Here is an 18,768-nt window from a genome sequence, read left to right on the forward strand (position 1 = left end):
CTTTGGCAGGTTTCAAATAACTCTTGCAATGATACATAGATTTTGGATGCAGTGGAGGATTCTAAATTAGATGGACTTATAATATGCAGTTAAAAAGTTACTTAAAGAACCCACGGAGGGGAGGAGGGAAGTTTTAAGATTCAGAAGAATCTTGCGCAATTTTATTATTATTTGTGATTATGAGTGTGAATGAATTCGTAAAATCAAATAAAAACACTTTCAAAAAGAAAACGGTTAATTGCCCATTTATTCCAAATCCACTTAAAACTATGTAGTTTAATTGGTTTTTTAAGAACTTGATCCAGTGATACCAGCTTTTCAAAGTCTAATAGTCACTTACACCTCCAGCGCCCCCCTCCCCCACTACCCTTTTGCCTTTTATGGTCTTTGCCCCCTGCAGGTAAACCCAACACTCCCCATTGGGTAGTACCGCTCACTTTGGGACACACTGCTATTGACCCTGGGCATTTATTATAGATATTTTTGCTCATGGGCAAACTGCGCCTTCTGATCCCCGCAGACTAGTAGGCCTCTCATAGTGTCCCTTCCTCCTTTGTTCTTGGCTGCAGGACAAGACTGTGGTGGTTGCAGACTTTGGCCTCTCCCGGCTGATTGTAGAGGAAAGGAAGAAGCCCACCCTGGAGAAGCCATCGGCCAAGAAGCGGACCTTGCGCAAGAGTGACCGGAAGAAGCGTTACACAGTGGTGGGGAACCCCTACTGGATGGCACCAGAGATGCTGAACGGTAAGAAGTTTCACAAGTAATCATAATTAAAAAAATTATTTATATCCCGCCCTCCCCAGCCAAGACCGGGCTCAGGGCAGCTAACACCAGATGTAAAAACAATTGATTAAAATACAACTTAAAAACAAGATTAAAATGCAACATTAAGATGCAGCCTCATTTCAGTAGAAACTCAAATCAAAAACTTTTTGGGGATGAAAATGTCAAATCTTCACCAAGGCCAACTATCCAGACTGGTCCTATGTGGGCCATAAAAAAGCCAGGGAAGTCCCCAAATACAGTGCTGAAGGCCGGGTCAGCCTTATACCATGACCTTGGTCTATCTACATCAGCATTGCCTACTCTGGCTTGCAGCAGCAACTCTTAAGGGATTCCGTCAGGGAGTCTCTCTGAGCCCTACCTGAAGAAGCTGGGGGTTGAACCTGAGACCTTGTGCATGCAAAGCAGGTGCTTTACCCCTGAGCTCTAGCCCTCCCCAAGTAAAGAACATAAGAAGCTGCCTTATACAGAGTCAGAGCATCGGTCCATCTAGCTCCATATTGTCCACACTGACTAGCAGTGGCTTTCCAAGGTTTCAGGTAGGACGTCTTCCCCAGCCCTACCAGGAGATGCCATTGGGGATTGGTCCCGGGACCTTCTGCATTCCAAGCAGGTGCTCTGCCCCTGAGCCATCATGGTCCTTCCCCAGGAATTTGCAGGGTTTTCTGTCCTCCCTGAAAGTCTGACAGTGTCCCCTCCACAGCCATGATACTTAACAGAATGGCGTTGGGCAAGGTGCCATCTCTTGCCCTGAACTTTGCTCCCAAGCAGGGGAAATTCCAGGAATGATGCCCTGAGTTAGGCATGCAGGAATCATATGTAATCACTGAGACAATAAAAAATAGACTGTGGGGCTGGAAACTCTGATTCTACTGCCTGAGGGCTCTTAGTGAACTCTTGGTTCACCTGTTCTGTCGTTCACACTCAGTGCTTTCTCCATTTAATGAAAATAAAGCCACTCTCCCTTTTTTCTTTTCTTCCAGGGCAGAGCTATGATGAGACAGTGGACATCTTTTCCTTTGGGATTGTGCTATGCGAGGTAAACCTGGGCCACTTCAGAAGTGAGAAGTTGCCGTGCTCCTTAATAAAATAAATACTGTTGGGGGCGGGGGATGTTATTGTTTTCGTTTGTTACTATGGTATGTATTTTTGTGTTTTTATATTATAAACCGCCCTGTGATCCTCAGATGAAGGGTGGTATAGAAATTTAAGGAATAAATAAGTGGTACCTGAGGTTTCTCTCTGGCCACCAGGATCCTCAAAACTTCTCAGCATGTTAGGGTTTCCGAGCACAATTCAAAGTGTTGGTGCTGACCTTTAAAGCCCTAAACGGCCTCAGTCCTGTATACCTGAAGGAGTGTCTCCACCCCCATTGTTCAGCCCGGACACAGATCCAGCGCCGAGGGCCTTCTGGCGGTTCCCTCATTGCGAGAAGTGAGGTTACAGGGAACCAGGCAGAGGGCCTTCTCGGTAGTGGCGCCCGCCCTGTGGAACGCCCTCCCTTCAGATGTGAAGGAAATAAGCAGCTATCCTATCTTTAAAAGACATCTGAAGGCAGCCCTGTTTAGGGAAGTTTTTTTATATTTAATGCTGTATTGTTTTTAACACTCAATTGGGAACCGCCCAGAGTGGCTGGGGAAACTCAGCCAGATGGGCGGGGTATAAATGATAAATTATTATTATTATTATTATTATTATTAATTATTACTACTACTACCACTCACCTGGTCCTTGGCCAGAGAAACTCGGAAAAATAAAGATTCAGCCTTTAAATGTGCTGCCTCTGCTTTTCGTCTGCTAATCTAAGTGTAGAATCTTTTCTCCGAAACATGTTGCATTAATAAACACCCCTTCCGCTTTCCCTATTGGGAACATGGGAAGCTGCCTTCTGCTGACTCAGACCATTGGTCCATCTGGCTCAGTATTGCCTACTCTGACTGGCAGCAGCTTTCCAGGATTTCAGGCAGGGAGTCTCTCCCAGCCGTACTTGGAGATGCCACTGGAGACTGAACTTGGGACCTGCTGCTTGCAAGGCCAGATATTCTACCATGGCCCTTCCTGCCCTCCCTTCTTGCTTTCTCCTGTCCCATGCAAATGCTCCTAAGGGCCTGTTCCTATCCAGGCTTCCCTCCTCGGATCTGGTTCAGTTCCTCCTTCCTATCACCTGCAGCCCCAGGTGGTGGCGCCAGCACACAGCCGAGTCCTGCTTTCCGTGACATTGACAGCTCCTTTCTCTGTTTCAGATCATCGGACAAGTGTATGCCGATCCAGATTGCCTCCCCCGCACTCTGGATTTTGGCCTCAACGTGAAGCTCTTCTGGGAGAAGTTTGTTCCCACCGACTGCCCTCCGGCCTTCTTCCCCCTGGCAGCCATCTGCTGCAGGCTAGAGCCAGAGAGCAGGTGAGGCCTCTGGAGGGATCAAAGCAGAATGAAGGGAGATCTTGGCTCTGTACCTTCCTGCTTCTTTTTGGTCTGGTGCCAGCCTGCTTCCCTCCAGATGTTTTGGAGGGTGCTATTCTGCCTGGGGCTGATAGGTTCTGTGGTCCAGAAATGACCGAAGGGCATCAGGTTGGTGGAGGCTGATGGAGTCTGTTCCTGGCATTCTGCTTGAGGGGGGGGGGCATATTTGCATGCAGGCCACCCTCACGGAGGACAGAGCACTTCCTTTGTTTTGACTTTGCTCTCTCCCATTTTCTTTTAAAGTGTTATTTTTCCTGTCAGTGCGGTTTGCTGTTAAAACGAACTATTTATGTCAAGTGAGCGTGAAGCAGGAACCAAAGGAAACTGCACCCTCCAGAGCTGGAACGAGCTCTTGTTTCCTCTGTGCAAGGCAGACCAGGCTGCACCACCCTGGGCATGTGAAAGGCTGGGCTCCTGCCTTCCTTTTTGGAGCCTCAACACAGGGGATGGAAGAAGGGGAGCAGCCTAAAATGCCACAATAGACTGGGGGTGTTCAGAAGTCTCTCCATCAGCCGCCTATCACCTGAAGTTTTTGACTACAATTTCCATTGGTCCCAGCCAGCACAAACCCTTTTGTCTTATTCCATTGTGGTTGTCCTGGTGGGAGTTCCTTAAACCACAGTCCTTCCTAGGTCACACCTGCTTCAGTCACTTGTGTGCTGCTTTTAAACATCTCTTTCTGGCCGCCTGGAGGAAAATCCTGCTCTCCATAGGTGACTGCTGATCTGTAGAGAGACAGCATTAACTTACTGCCTTTCCTCCTCTCTGTCTAGGCCCCCGTTTTCCAAACTGGAGGATTCTTTTGAAGCCCTTTCCTTGTACTTGGGAGAGCTGGGAATCCCTCTTCCGTCAGAACTGGAATTGCTGGATCACAACGTCAGCATGCAGCACGGGCTGATCCGGGATAAGCTACCTGAAAACCTCACCTAATCCTCAAGACCTGTGCGCACTTTCCATAAATTGCCTGTGGGGAGGGAGTGGGGCAGCAGGGGCATATGAGAGAGAGAGAGAGAGCTGATGTTCCCAATCCTCACAGGACATTAACAAGGCACCCATTTGCCTTCCGTCGCCTCACCTTGGACTACCTTCCTCCTGTGGATTTGTGGCATGTTCTGGAAGCAGAATCCTGTTCTGCTTGTGACTTTTAGTCCTGAGACTCTCTAGCTTTTGGAAACACAAAATTGTGAGGCCCTGTTTGCAGGTCTCTATCACAGTGGTGCCTTGGGCCCCAAAAAGACTGCAAGTGTTTATAAAGGTTCCTGAGCCTGGGACATTTGCCTGGGAGGGGCAGGCTGGGCTGCCCCCAACCTGGGTGCCTTGTCTGCTGTTGGAAAAGGCATGGAAGAGTCAGCAGAGGTTACTTGCAGGCAGAGGGAGTGTGTTTGCCTTCCTCACTCCTCTTGGAGTTGGGAAGTTCTTCAGGAGCAGCTCAAAAACAGCCTCTCTCTGGCAAAGGATCCCCCTTCTCTTCCTCATCTCTACAAATACCTCCAAGCAAACGTTCAAAAACACTACACAGCCAACTTGCGAACTGGGCTCAGAAGGGGAAGAACCACCTCCGGTGAGCACAAAGGGTTGCTCCAGAGTAGCAGGCTGCTCTCGGCTGTTTGAGCCACTTTGCAGTGGGAACAGAAAGGGTGAGGCTGTCCTAGTTTGGGGCTCAGTGGCCTCACACTGTGGGGGCTTCTTGGTCTGGAACAGCTGGGTTTGAGCAAAGAGCTACTTCCCAATCCACCATTTAATTGCAGCTGACAGGGAATGAGACCACTTTCTTATTTGGGTCTGATAGTCTGAAGCCCTTGTTGAACCTGATTAAGTTACCTACCTCTGTCCTCCATTTCAGGCTTCTCTTTCCCTTAGGAACTAAGACACCACTGGTTCTGGCCTGCGCGCACACACACACACACACATTTCCTGGATATACCAAGAATAGAAAGGGAACCATTCCTAGCTTCTGTCTTCTCTGGTGAAGATGGTGCACACACTACATGGTTTCACTTGGCCAGATCTTTCCCCTGTTCTTGGTGGGCCTCAGCAAAGTCACTTTCCTTGGGAAGCCCAACCCAACCTAGCATGAATTTGGGACGGGCATGCAGTCATCGTGGCTTTCGGTCCTCTCCCCTAAGATAGCACCATGGATCTGGACCTCAAGCAGCCCACTTTCCCACTTAGAGTAGCCAAAAAGACATGAGGTCCCTACTAGCCAAGCGATTTTAAACTCCAGTTATCCGGCTTAATCCTCTAAGGGTTAAGAGCCACTGGGCCTTCTGAGGCCCACCCCAGTGGTGGTCTCCAGGCCCAGGGCATTTCAATAAAGATTCCGCTCCCTCCTTCCTCTTTTAATAAATGTGGGTCCCCCTCTATAAACAGGGACGAAGAGAGGAGAAACTTGGATCATGTGTTCAAGAGATTCTGGACTCTTGTTGATTGCACACCAAAACATTTTTGACTAAATTAAAAGCAATAAACTTTATCCTATGGAAACAAAAGTGGCTCGTGTGTTAAAAAGGACAGCCAACATCTTCAAAATGTGGCCAGTTTTGGATCAAAGCAGAGTTTGCTGTTGCTGGTCTTGAAACCCAGTTCTGAGGGCTGTTGCAGATGTGTCATAAGCTATGGGATATAAAGGGCATCAGAGGGGAGGCCTTGGGGACTTTCCCCCAGGTTTTTCTTTCTTTCAGAGATGAAGGGGAGCAGCAGCAACCAAACTGCTGCAGTGCATTTTGGGAAGGGTGGCTACCTTTCTGCTTTGTGAAGCTACCCTTTCCTTCTGCATTCTTGTAAGGCAGGGGTGGGGAACCTGCTGTGTCCCGGCTGTCGATGGACTACAATCCCCACCATCCCCTGTCATTGGCTCTGCTGGACATTTGGAGGGCCAGAGCTTCCTTCTCGCATCCTTGCTTTTAACGTAAGCAAGGCTCATCTCCAACCCAATAAAAATTTTCTACCCTTCTCACCCCAGCAGTTTTAGGGTTGGCTGCAAAATGGGGGGAAAGCACCATAACACAGATGAGAAGAGGAGGAGGAGTTTGGATTTGATATCCCGCTTTATCACTACGCAAAGGCGTCTCAAAGCGGCTCACATGCTCCTTTCCCTTCCTCCCCCACAACAAACACTCTGTGAGGTGAGTGGGGCTGAGAGACTTCAGAGAAGTGGGACTGGCCCAAGGTCACCCAGCAGCTACATGTGGAGGAGCGGAGACGCGAACCCGGTTCCCCAGATTACGAGTCTACCGCTTTTAACCACTACACCACACAGCTCACCAGAATATTTTGAAGAGTAGGAGAAAGGGTTCAAAACCTTTCCTCAACTGATGTGGTGGGGGTTGTGTACCTACCTATTTCACCACACCACTAGCCTCCACATTTTAAGGAATACCAGAGATGAAAAGGTGTGGAATATTGCTTTTTAAGTGGATAAAATTTGGGACTATTGGAAGAACCTTTGCTGCCAGTCAGTGCAGGTGGCCTAGGTGGATCAACAATCTGACTCAAAAATAAGGCAGCTGTAGTTTTCTAGTTGCAACACTTGACCATTCCACAGAATAACACAAATACAGCCTGAACAGTTCTTTTTTATTTTATTTCATAGTTCATGAGGTATTTAAAAACACTTACAAAGAAATGGTGTTCAAAGGCATTGAAACGTATTTATTTAAAAAAACAAACAAAATTCCCATCTCTGTTTGCATAACCGGAGTGTACAAGAAACCTTCACTCTCAGCAGCTGGTCTACCTTCCTTGAGTGGTGAAGGTGGGTTTTTTTATTTAAAAAAGTCAGTATGGCTAAAGTGAGTTATTTGTTGGCGGAACAGAAGTATGTGTGCTTTACGCCTAACAAAGAGCATCGCAGGAGAACTTCCTTGATCCTGGTTCTCTGCCTCAAATGCTGCCTGACAAAGCCACCGCATAAATCACCCCACCACTTGGCTTGTGCAGCTGCTACAGAGGAACTGGCCCAGCGCTATGAAAAAACCCCTGAACTACTAAGCCCAATGCAAGGGAGAGCCATCCATCATTTAGCCATTGGCTGGCTCTGAAATGGAGGTGAAGGAGCTTTTGCGCTTGAGCCGGCACCGTCTGGGCAGATCTAAGAATGTTAAGAGAAGCCTGCACCCAGAATCCTGCCCTCTTAAGAGGCCAATCGGATGCCTGTAGGAAACCTGCCAGCAGGATTTGAGCACAAGAGTCCTCTTCCCTCCTGTGGTCCTAGCGTTGCCTTGAAGTCGCCTTTCTGGAAACTGCATCCCTCTGCAGAATGCCTTTGGGGGATCCCTTTCGTCTCCATATCTGCTAAACCCCAAAGTGTGCTGGGAGGGGAGAAGGAAACATACCTGAGCTGTCTTGCTGTGCTCAACAAAGATCACGAAGGGAAAAGATCACTGTAAATTGAAACTCCCCGCATGTAAGAATCTGTCCCTGGCCTTAGAAGTCCTGGAGTACGTAAGACAGAAGATACAGATTTTGAAGAGCTCACTAGGGATAGCCCGGCTTGCCCACCCCACCCCCACCTAAAAAAAAAAGCCCTCCTATTTGGGAAGCTTCCTCCTTGACTGATTTTGAAAAGGCAGTTTAAGCACCGAGCTATAAGGAAAACTCTGTGGTTGTTAAATACAGGGGTTTGTAAGGAGGGCCATTCTTCTGACAGCAGCCTTCCACTTTAGGAAATAATAAAAATACATTCAAATGTTCGAATACTTTTGCTTTTCAAGCTCACCTACACTACAGCTCCCCACTTGTAACAGATTTGCAGGCACCAGGAAGCCACCTCCGTGGAAGAAGATCGAGAGGAGGCGATATAGACAGGTACTTCCTGACTGGGAAGAGACTGTGCAGTCTATACAGCAGGAGGCAGGCGCTGCATTTTCTCTTCCCGCCCTCCATCGGGGGCAGAAGGAAGAGCTGGACCTCGCAAGAGGCTCAGGCCACACTAGACCGTCCAGTGGCATTCAGTTTCATGCAGCTGGGACCCAAACGCCCCAACAATGGATGAGCATGGGTGAGCCAGTCCTTGCACGTCTTCAGAGCCTCGTCAAGACTCTTCCAGGCTTCTTGTTCCTCCCCGAACAGAAAAAACAAACCAGAAATACAAATGAAACTCCCACGTACGTTGGTGAGAAGAGAGAGGAGTCTCAGGCGTTGTGGGTGCCAGCAGGGCATCTCCTAGGGTGCCCCCCACCCATGTTCCTCAGGCTCCAGGTGTGCCCGCTTGACCCATCAGTGGGGCATCGCCATTGTGCGTTTCCTCCACGGGGGTCTCGTTCGTGTGCACCTCTATCGTGTTCTCGTCCACCAGTTCGCAGGCTTGGTTGGTGAAGGCCGAGAGCGGCAAAGTGATCCGCTGCATTTCGCGCTCGTAAACCTTCTGCTCGTGCTGCTCCTTCAGATCTTTGCCCCTGGGGAGGGAGGGAGGGAGAAGGGGGGTGTCAGACGGGGTGGTGGTGCAGGTTCCAAACTGATGCACACTCTTTATTATTTCATAAAATTATACACTGTTTGGTTGCAAAATAAAAAAACCTCAAAGCAGTTTACAAAAAGAATAAAACAAATTTATCAGTAAAAGTAAAATTTCAGTGCAAAGGAGGGCGACTGAGATGATCAAGGGTCAGGAAACCAAGCCTCATGAAGAACAGTTGAAGGAGCTGGGTATGTTTAGCTTGGGAAAAAGGAGGCTGAAAAGGGATGCGGTAGCCAGCTTCAAATATTTAAAGGTCATCACATGGAAAATGGAGCAAGCTTGCTCCAGAGGGTAAGAGCTGAACCAATGGGTTCAAATTATAAGGAGATTCTAACTCAACAGTAGGAATAACTTTTGGAATCTATGCAGACGGTCTCACAAGCTAGTGGACTCTCCTTTGTTGGAAGTTTTTAAACAGAGGTTGGACAGCCATCTGTCAGGAATTATTTAGCTGTGATTTTTTTGGGCTGGACTAGATGACCCTTGTGGGGTCCCTACCAACTCCACAATTCTATGAAAAACAGCTATTTAAAACATTTTTTAAAATAATTAAAATCAGCAATAAGCTAAAAAACACATAAAAATAAATGTCAACGTTCTAAACGCCTGGGTGGGCTTTGCCCAAACAAAAAATGTTTTAGAAGGCGTTGAAAAGAGTAGAACGAAAGCACCTGACTGGTGTCAATAGGCAGGGAGTTCCAAAGGGTGGGATCTGCTGAGAATGTTTTACACGAGGGACAGCTGGTGTGGTGCAGTGTTTAAGAGTGTTGGACTAGGACCTGAGAGACCAGGGTTCAAATCCACACTGGGCGACCAAGCTCATTGGGTGTGGCCTTGGGCCACTCACTGTGTTCTCTCAGCCTCACAGGATTAATTGAGGGGGTGGGGGGACCATGTACCCCACAGAGAGTTCCTTGGAGAAAAAATGGGATATATAATAAATGCAAAAGAAGAAGATAACAACATACAAACGATCAATGCAAAGGCCCTTCACTTGCCTCTTATAGACATAGCCCACGACAATGCCTGCTCCAATTGCAATGATGATCACCATCATCAGAAGGCCCAGCACGTAGCCTGTGGGGGGGGGGAGAGAAAGAGGACATATGCAACACATTTTAAGCACACCGCTGCAGTCCGCCCCCAAACCCTGCAGCATAAAGCAACACAACGGATGCTTTCCCCAATTATAACTTTGCATGCTGCATCAACCGCCTTGGCACACATTTGAGAAAGTGCAGGTTTTGAACACTTAAAAAAAATAAGCAGTAACGTGTGCGCACACTTTTCCTGGCCTTTCTGCACCCAAGGCGTTCCAAAAAATGAGAGCCAGTGTGGTGTAGTGCTTAAGAGTGCTGGGAGACCTGGGTTCGAATCCATGTTCAGCCACGAAGCTCACTGGGGTGCCAGGCACTACATCTAAGCCTAACCAACCTCACAAGATTGTTGCGTGGAGAAAATGTGGGGGGGCGGACCGGACTGCGTGCACCACCTTCAGCTCTGTGAAGGAAAATGTGGGGTGTAATGTAATATATAAATGGAAATGTGGCTCGTCTTAAAAAAAACAGCTAGAAAGGGCAAAATGCAGAGTGAAGCTGTATGACTAGCCCTTCTGTAGGCCTGTACTGCACACACACTTCCCCCTTGAACTAGAAAACCCTTTAAAAGACTTTTTATAGGGCTTTAAAATGGTAGCTCACATTCTCAGAACCCTGCCCCAGGAAACAGCTGTCTTGTTTACAGAAAGAGCTCGCAGGATGCCAGTTCTTCACACCTTACCCACTTCCTGCTGAGTGAACCCATTTCCTCCTCCCACCCAACAGATGTAGTGGAGTCTGGCCTCACAGAAACATAGAACTGTAAGGTCGGAAGGGACCCCGAGGGTCATCTAGTCCTACCCACTGCAATCACAGAATTGGCCATCTAACCTCTGCTTAAAAATGTCCAGTGAACAAGTCTTTGAGGAAATCCATTCCCCTGCCAAAAGGCTCTTGCAGCCTCCTTTGAAACTAACCCTGCCTTGCTTAATCTGGTGTCCTTCTAGGAGGGAGTTTTGATCCATCTGTAGGGACACCAGACTGGGGGAAGCCTGAACTAAACCACGCCCAACTCTTTTAGTCATCGCAATTCTGAAACGAGCCAGACTACACACAAAGCTGCTGCAAGGACATTCCTAGGGAGTCTTTTAGTCCTTACCCAGAGTGCCCAAGTCTTTCTTCTCGTTCGATCTCATCTTGACCCTCTGGCCGATCCCGACAACGGGCTGGACTGCAGCCGCCTCGCTCCGGGATGGCAAGCTGTTGGCAGGCTCGAAAACCTGATCGGTCGCTGCCGTTTTGACTGTGAGAGCCGGAGAGACGGCAGAGGTTGCATCTGGAGGGGACAGGAAAATGACTGTCAGCATCAAAATATTTCACAGTGAGAAGGGGGTCATTCAAAAGAGTGTGTGTGCCCCAAGAACCAGCCCTGCCTCAGGCCGCTTTAAAATCTCTTGTGCTGGTGTATTTTCCCCCAGTGCTGGAACTCAAGATTCCAGCATAGGGCTGTTTCACTCATTTATTTATTTCATAAAATTTATGCAGACACTTGATTGTAAGACACACAGAGCGAGCTTAAAGAGCTTTACAAAGAGAACAATAGAATTATCAGTAAAAGCAATTCGTTAAAACATTCAAAAGAGACAACCAGCAATAAACTAATAACAGATTAAAACATACATTAGCATGCTATGTGTCTAGGTAGGCTTGTCTAAACAAAAACATGTTTTGCAGGTCCTTAAAGAGTACAGTGAAGGTGTTTGTCTGGTGTCAATAGACAGGGAGTTCCAGAGTTGCCACACTAAACTGGGAGCAACGCAGAAATGGGGGGGGGGGCATAGATTGCAACAGCAGATCAAGGAGATGGAACAGCCTGGCCCACAACTGACCCTCTTCCATGTGTGCTGAAGGAATGGAGGCTCTTTTTAAAGCAAGGAAAGACAGTGTCCAGCCTTGTTTGCTGCCAACAGACAACACACCCTTCCAAATAGTTTTGATGTTGACCACCTGGTGGAAACTCTTACTCATATGGTTCTTAAATGTAAACTATATGCTGATCTCTGCTAGCAATTCCTAAAGCAACTCTGCATCCCCAAATGGAAACCAGAGTCGGAGGTCATACACTTTCTACTATTGGGGAATGACCAGGAGCTCACAAAGTTAGTGGCAAATCTCTTTATCTGGTATTCCGTCATCCAAACACATTGCAGACAGCTGATCTCCCTGGAGTCCTAGAGATGTGACAATAGTCTGCTCTGCCTCTCCTTTTTTTTTTTTTGGTAAATGTTTTGTGCCACAGGGGAAGCGGTAACTCTGTACTGTTATGTTATGGACGTTTGTATGTGATGCCAATAAAAGGTTTGATGATGAAATAGTTTTGAATTATTATTTTTAACAATAATATTACCACCCATCCTTCACCCCAAGGTCTCAGAACAGGGAACAACAATTGAAAACAATAAAAATCAGTTCATGCAATTTGCACCCACAAAGAGGTACCGATGGCCACCAACTTGGATGTCTTTAAAGCCTGGTAATGTAGATAAATCCCTGGCAGATATGGCTATTAAGAGTTAACAGCCACAACGGCCATGTGGCCATGAGTTCCAGAGTCAAAGGCAATAAATGCCTCCAAATATCAATCGCAAGTGTTCGGGCCCTGCTTGTTCATGGGTTTCCCATAATGTGCCTATAGTTGACCACTGTGAGGACAAGATGCTAGACTAAATCACCCCTGTTTGGCTTGATCCAACTTGCGCCACCCTGAGCAGCTTCCCCTCCCTCAGCCGGCAGCGAAAATGTCTTTTGTGAGCAGCAGACATCTCTTAGCACACCGCTCTGCCTCTTATGAGAAAAAAGGGTGTTTTATGCATTTGCACGTTTAATCCACTGATTAAAACCTGGCGTAATCATGAAGACTACATGCATCTTTGCTCAAAAGTAAGCTTCATTCAGGTAAATGGCATTTACTCCCAGGTAAGCGCTGGCTGGCAGCCCCGCTTGCAAGGTCCTCGCTGAGCTAGGCAAGCATGCGCAAGAAAGTACTGTAACGGGGAGAGGCTCCTGCGCATTTCAAGTTGGAAACTCGCCCCGATGGAGATCCAGATCATGCCCTCCAGCAGTAGGGGGAGGGGCCTTGGGGCCACGCCCCCTCCCAGAGTCAAAAGGGACTCCCACGTGCAGGAAGGCGTAGTTAAGCCTGTTCTCCACGAAAGGGGGTGGCTGGGTTGTTTACCCCGCAAGGTCTCTGCGGCTGAAGGATGACATCACCCCAAGGCAGCGACCAATAGGAAACGAGCTCAAGGCCTGGAGACAACACGGACCAATGGCGAGGGGGGTAGAGGGAGGAGCCGGCGGAGCGGAATTAAAGAGATACGTCACCGCCCTCCCTGCCCTGCTTGAGGCAGGAGAAGAGGGAGCATGCGCACTAAGGATCAAGCGCCCCCATCACAGACGCTTATATGCGTGCGCTACTCAGCGAGGGTGCGCCCTTTCCCCCCACCGCTGGGTGTGCATCTGAGCACATGCAGAGTGCGCCTGCCCCGCCTCAGTCTCTCTTCCGCAGAGCCCCTGTTGCGCCCATGGAGGCTTGCTCCCGATTAAGCCAGCGTGGGCTCCGGGCTCAGAAACAAAAATTAACCAAAATAACGCAGCAGCAGGCAGCGCGGAGTTTTCCTGCAAGGGTTCTGCTGCTCCGGTCGCAGCTGACTGGTGCGAGCTGCCTTCACACGTGCAGAGTCGACACGTGGGGGGGAAGGGGAGCTTGCACGTGTGAACGGGGCGAACTCGCGGGAGGGAGGGGGTCAGGGGCTCCTCGCGGGCGTCGATAGCAGGTGGATCGGAGACCCCCTCGGAGCTCCTCTCGTAAGGAGAACGAGCAAGACCGCCCCGCTGCAAAGGCAGGCGGGCGGGCGAAATTGGCACGGGGCTAGGACCGGGTACCGCCGCTCACCTTCCGTAGCCGAGCCGAAGCCCAAGAGCAGCGGCTGCAGGAGCAGGAGAAGCGCCCACCGAGACGCCATGAGGAACGGTGGCCTGGAGACGAGGAGGAGGAGGAGGCGCTGTGATCCGGATCGGGTGCCTGGGTTGTTGTTGCTGCGGCCGCTGCCTTCGGCTGCTTCGGTGGAGCTTTTGCGGCGTAAACAAGCCGGGCCTTTGAAGGAGCTCAGCTCCGCCTCCCGGAGCCGCCTCCTCCGCTGGTCCCGAGGCGCTTGCAGGGTCCTAAGTCAGGGAGGCGAGGAAGACGCGCGACACGTGGAGCCTCCCGCCTCCGACGCAATCTACCCGCCTGAGCTCTGCTGACCTGGACGCAGGAGAGGGCTAGGACGCCCCGCCACCGAGCCAAAGCAAGCAAAGAGGACACGCACCTGGCTACTCATTGGGAGCACCTGGCTGGCCGCAGTGTGAACAGAGGGCTTAGCCATTTGGGAGGCAAGAGGCTTCAGAATGCTATTTGCCAGGAACCACTGGCGGGGAGTGGGCTGCTGCTGACACTGGCCACTGTGGGCACAGGCCATTGGACTTGTTGTCATCCCTTTGGGCGTGGTTAAAAAAAAAAAGGTAAAGGACCCCTGGACAGTTAAGTCCAGTCAAAGGCAATTAAGGTTGCGGTGCTCATATCGCTTTCAGGCCGAGGGGACCGGCGTTTGTCCACAGACAGCTTTCCGGGTCATGTGGCCATCAGGACTAAACCGCTTCTTGGTGCAACGGAACACCGTGATGGAAACCAGAGCGCACGGAAATGCTGTTTTACCTTCCCGCCACAGTGGTACCTATTTATCTACTTGCACTGGTGTACTTTCGAACTGCTAGGTTGGCAGGAGCAGGGACTGAGCAACAGGAGCTCACCCCGTCGCAGGGATTCGAACCGCCGACCTTCCAATCAGCAAGCCTAAGAGGTTGCAACCAGGCTCTTCTGGTGCCCACCCTGCCATCATCTCTCCACCTCTTAATTAGTGCCCACTTTGACGCTTTCCTCATCGCCCAAGTGCATTTTCCTTCCTCTCTTGCTCCACTGCTTCATTGATTAGTTCCCTCGTCTGCTGCCCAAGAGAGACTCTGGCTCCTACACCTGCGACCCTGTGGCTAAAACAGCGAACAGGGTGATTGTTACCAGGGTGTGACCACAGAACCCACCATAGGTAGAAATAACTCTGTGCTAATATTTAACATTTTTTTCCAATCTAGTGGTGAGCGGTGATAAGAGTTGCAGGTCAATAATATCTGGAGAGCTGCTAGTTTCACAACAGCAACGGCAAAACAATACCAACGCCCTAAATGTTACTTCCAACATTAAGAAATATTGCAGTAACCAGCAGCAATGGGTTGTTGTGGTGGTGGTGGTGTGTGTGTAAGCCTCCGTTTGTTCTGATGCTCAAAACAAATTCCTGGCCTGAGGAGGACTTCCGGTCGGTGCCAGCGCTTAATGGCGGTCCTAGCTCCGAGCTCCGGAGAAGGACTGCTTCGCAAGTTCGGGTCTTACCCGCTACGGCAAGCGGGGGACCCCTAAAATCCCAGGCGCTGAAGCCTGAGAACAAGGAGACTCGGTGGGCACCTTTGCGCCCCCCGGTACCGTGAAAGAGCCTTTTTAAAGGCTACGGATCGACATCGGGAGTGAGCGCGGTGCTGAGAGTCGCTACCCAGCCTGCGAAGTGAAGCCGCGTCGCCATAAGCGGAGAGCGCCGATTCCTTCCTGAAAAGAAAATCTGGACTGAATCCCCGTGAGTAAGAGCTGAAATATAATCGGGACCTTTAAAATTTTAAAAATTGGGCTAAAAACGGGGGAGATCTAAACAAAGGAAGTCTGCCTCCCCCCGACTGCATGAAAGTGAAAGCAACGGAGCTCTAAACCTGCATCCGTTTAAACTTGCTCTTTGATCAGCTTAACCGGACATTCAGACCCTTTGATCTCCCCTCTAGCTAGCAGGGCAGAGGGGAGGTGAATTTGAGCAATAACTGCAAGATTTATTGGAAGTAAAAAACCTCTGCTGTCTCACTTATTTGAAAGCATGAAACGGTCTGCCTTCTTAGTACACTGAACTGACTTTTCCCTGTGAAGTGATACTTTGATACAAAGTTTCCACAGTGCCTGGCTACTGTACAATACAACAAGAAGTAGCATAAATAGGGCAACTGTGGCAATTTGAAGTAACAAGCTTCTAGACTTCTGACTGTGTTAATCTCCCTTTTATATTTTGGACATTTGGGACAGTCTCCTTTGTCTCTATACCTGGAATCTTTGCTCTATGGCCATTTTGATTTGCCCCCTCTAGAGGACAAAGTGAAGTCCGGCACGGCCTAAGACAGTGGAATTTTCCAAGGGAGAATAAATCCCGTGGGAACTGACCTTGACATGAGTGGCGCACAAGAAGAGATAGTCACAAGGGCCAAGACCAAGCAACAATTACAACAACAGCTGCAACAGTCACAGGTAAAGAAAAGAGGCTCAATCTCAGGCGCAATAGTTGGATCAACAGGAACAACAGCATCAACAGGACAAGACAAAGGAGCAGCCGTCTCTATGGAAGCTGTGACAGATGCCTTGCTCAAGATAAACCAAACTCTGGAGTCTCTGACAAAACAGACTTCAGAGAATACACTAAAATTAACAGAAATTTCAGCAAGACTAAACCAGAATACAGAATCTATAAATAAATTGGTGGAGGAAAACGCCACTACGCGCCAAATTGCGGAAGACGCCAAAGCTACTGCGGGAGAGACACAGGAGAAATTAGAGCCGATCGCCAAGAAGGTCTATGAGCATGATGCAACTTTGGCCTTGTGGGAGTTACAGAGGAAAGAGAGAAATTTAAAAATAAGACTGATCCCGGAGAATGAAGGAGACAACCTTGTGGAATACTTGACACGGGAGTTTGTGGATTGTTGGGAACTCCAGGAAGACGAATTCAAAATTACGACTGCCTTTAGATTGGGTAAGAAGCAAAACAGAAAGACTCCGAGAGACTGCTTGATTACACTTAGATCCAAGGAGGAAAGAGACAAAATATTGGGACTACACTTTGAAAAGGCCTTGCAGATTGGAAACTCAGCTGCACAGATCTTTAAAGACATCCCAAAATATTTTCTGGACTTAAGAAACTACTACAAGGACCTAGCCCTTTTATTAAAGAAAAACGCTATCCGTTTCAGGTGGGAATTCCCACAAGGGTTGTCATTTGACTATAAGGGAAACAAAGTGAAAATAAAGACAATTCAAGATAAAGACAAATTTTTGGCAAGACACCAGGAGGACTTACAGAAGGGGACTGTTGATGTACTTGCAGAACAGAGGAGAGCATTGGATATCCTGAATCTCCCGTTTGGACAAAAACCACTACCATCAGAAGAAGAGCAACAACTTGGAGCTGTTGGAGGAGCCTTAGAAAAATAACAAGATGGCTCTGCAATTCCTCAGTTGGAATTGTAATGGGCTCAATGGGCCTTTGAAGAGAAGACAAGTATTTCATATATTGAATAGAGAACAATTGGACTTGATATGCTTACAAGAAACTCACATAACCAGAGCCCACAGGAGATTACTTTCAAATAAAAGGCTAGGACAAGAATTTATTTCATCAGACAAAGTTAAGAAGAGAGGAGTTGTAATATATGTGAAGGAGAAATGGGCTCCAAAAATGATATTCAAAGATGAACAAGGGAGATATTTGGCTGTGGAGATACAAGTACAAGGAGAAAAATTCCTAGTTGTTGGAATTTATGCACCAAATGAAGGCAAATCCGACTTCTTTAAGAGACTTCATGAAACTCTGATGGACTATCTGGACTACAATATGATAATTATGGGAGACATGAATGGCGTGGTCTCCACTAATATGGACAAGGCACAAAGACTTACAGTCACCAAAGAAGGGAGACTCCCTAAGACTTTTTTCGAAATGACTGAAAATATGGACTTGATAGATATTTGGAGAACAAGGAACCCTCTGGAGAGAGAGGGAACCTTTTTCTCCCAAGCAATGATGACCTGGACCAGAATCGATCAAATCTGGGTTACTAGTGGAATGGCTCCGAAGATTAAGAAAGTGGAAATCTGCCCAAAAACTTGCTCCGACCATAACGCCGTGAAGATGGAGATGAAACTCACAACAACTGGTCAATTTAGATGGAGAATGAATGACACCCTCTTTCGAGATAAGGAGATTCTCACGAAGGCCCAAAAGACCCTAAAAGACTATTTTGAAATAAATCTGAGGACCGACGTGGAGAAAAGAGTGATCTGGGACGCAAGTAAAGCGGTGATGAGAGGATTTTTGATTCAACAAAACTCAATAAAGAGGAAAAAGCAAAATGAGAAAAAAGAGAAGATTCTGGAAATGATAAAGGAAGGAGAGAGGAAATTAAGAACAAAACCAAAGTCTCAGGACATTTTAAGAGAGATCAAATTATACCAAACACAATATATGGAATTGATGAACCAAGAGATTGAATGGAAGATAAGGCAAATGAAGCAAAAGACTTTTGAATCAGCAAATAAATGTGGCAAACTTTTGGCATGGCAATTGAAGAAAAGGCAGAAACTAAATACAGTTACAAGCCTGGAGGTGGATGGAAGGAACATATCCAAACCCAATGAAATTAGAAATTGCTTTCTAAGCTATTTCAAAAAACTCTACACCCAAGGCCCGCAAAATGAAGAAGATATAGACAAATTCCTCGGAAAATATGGACTACAAAACATCTCTCATCAAAGTAAGATGGACTTGAACCAGAGAATCTCAGAACAAGAGATAGAGGCTGCCATTCAGAATATGCAACTGGGCAAATCTCCAGGACCAGATGGACTGACTTCCAGATACTACAAATCGCTGAAGGAATGGTTGACTCAACCACTAAGAGAAGTTTGTAACGAGATCCTTGAGGGAAAAAAGGCACCTGAATCGTGGAAAGAGGCATATATTTCACTCATACCAAAGTCAGAGACTGAAAAGACCCAACTCAAGAACTACCGCCCAATATCCCTGCTTAATGTGGATTACAAAATTTTTGCAGACATTTTGGCAAAAAGATTT

General features: G+C 48.0%; 2 protein-coding genes across 5 annotated transcripts in view; one reads left to right on the forward strand and one right to left on the reverse strand.

Annotated features, from left to right (window-relative positions):
- Positions 1-5,733, forward strand: part of LIMK2 (LIM domain kinase 2) — a 54,625-nt gene extending 48,892 nt beyond the window's left edge. For all 4 annotated transcript variants that reach the window (XM_083478647.1, XM_083478649.1, XM_083478650.1 and 1 more), the window contains 4 exons: positions 570-744; positions 1,767-1,822; positions 3,027-3,184; positions 4,018-5,733. In XM_083478647.1, coding sequence (XP_083334773.1) covers positions 570-744; positions 1,767-1,822; positions 3,027-3,184; positions 4,018-4,174 — 546 coding nt within the window. In that variant the 3' untranslated portion in view covers positions 4,175-5,733. The remainder of the gene's footprint in view (positions 1-569; positions 745-1,766; positions 1,823-3,026; positions 3,185-4,017) is intronic.
- Positions 5,734-6,808: 1,075 nt separating this feature from the next.
- PIK3IP1 (phosphoinositide-3-kinase interacting protein 1) lies at positions 6,809-14,262 on the reverse strand. The gene is made up of 4 exons (XM_083478943.1): positions 13,692-14,262; positions 10,899-11,075; positions 9,701-9,779; positions 6,809-8,640 (listed from the first exon to the last, which is right to left on the reverse strand). The coding sequence occupies exons 1-4, from the start codon at positions 13,759-13,761 to the stop codon at positions 8,433-8,435; spliced, it is 534 nt and encodes a 177-aa protein (XP_083335069.1). The 5' UTR covers positions 13,762-14,262; the 3' UTR covers positions 6,809-8,432.
- Positions 14,263-18,768: the final 4,506 nt, after the last annotated feature.

The sequence above is a fragment of the Podarcis liolepis genome (assembly GCF_965112155.1).
Source record: "Podarcis liolepis genome assembly, chromosome: 15".
Lineage (NCBI taxonomy): Eukaryota > Metazoa > Chordata > Lepidosauria > Squamata > Lacertidae > Podarcis > Podarcis liolepis.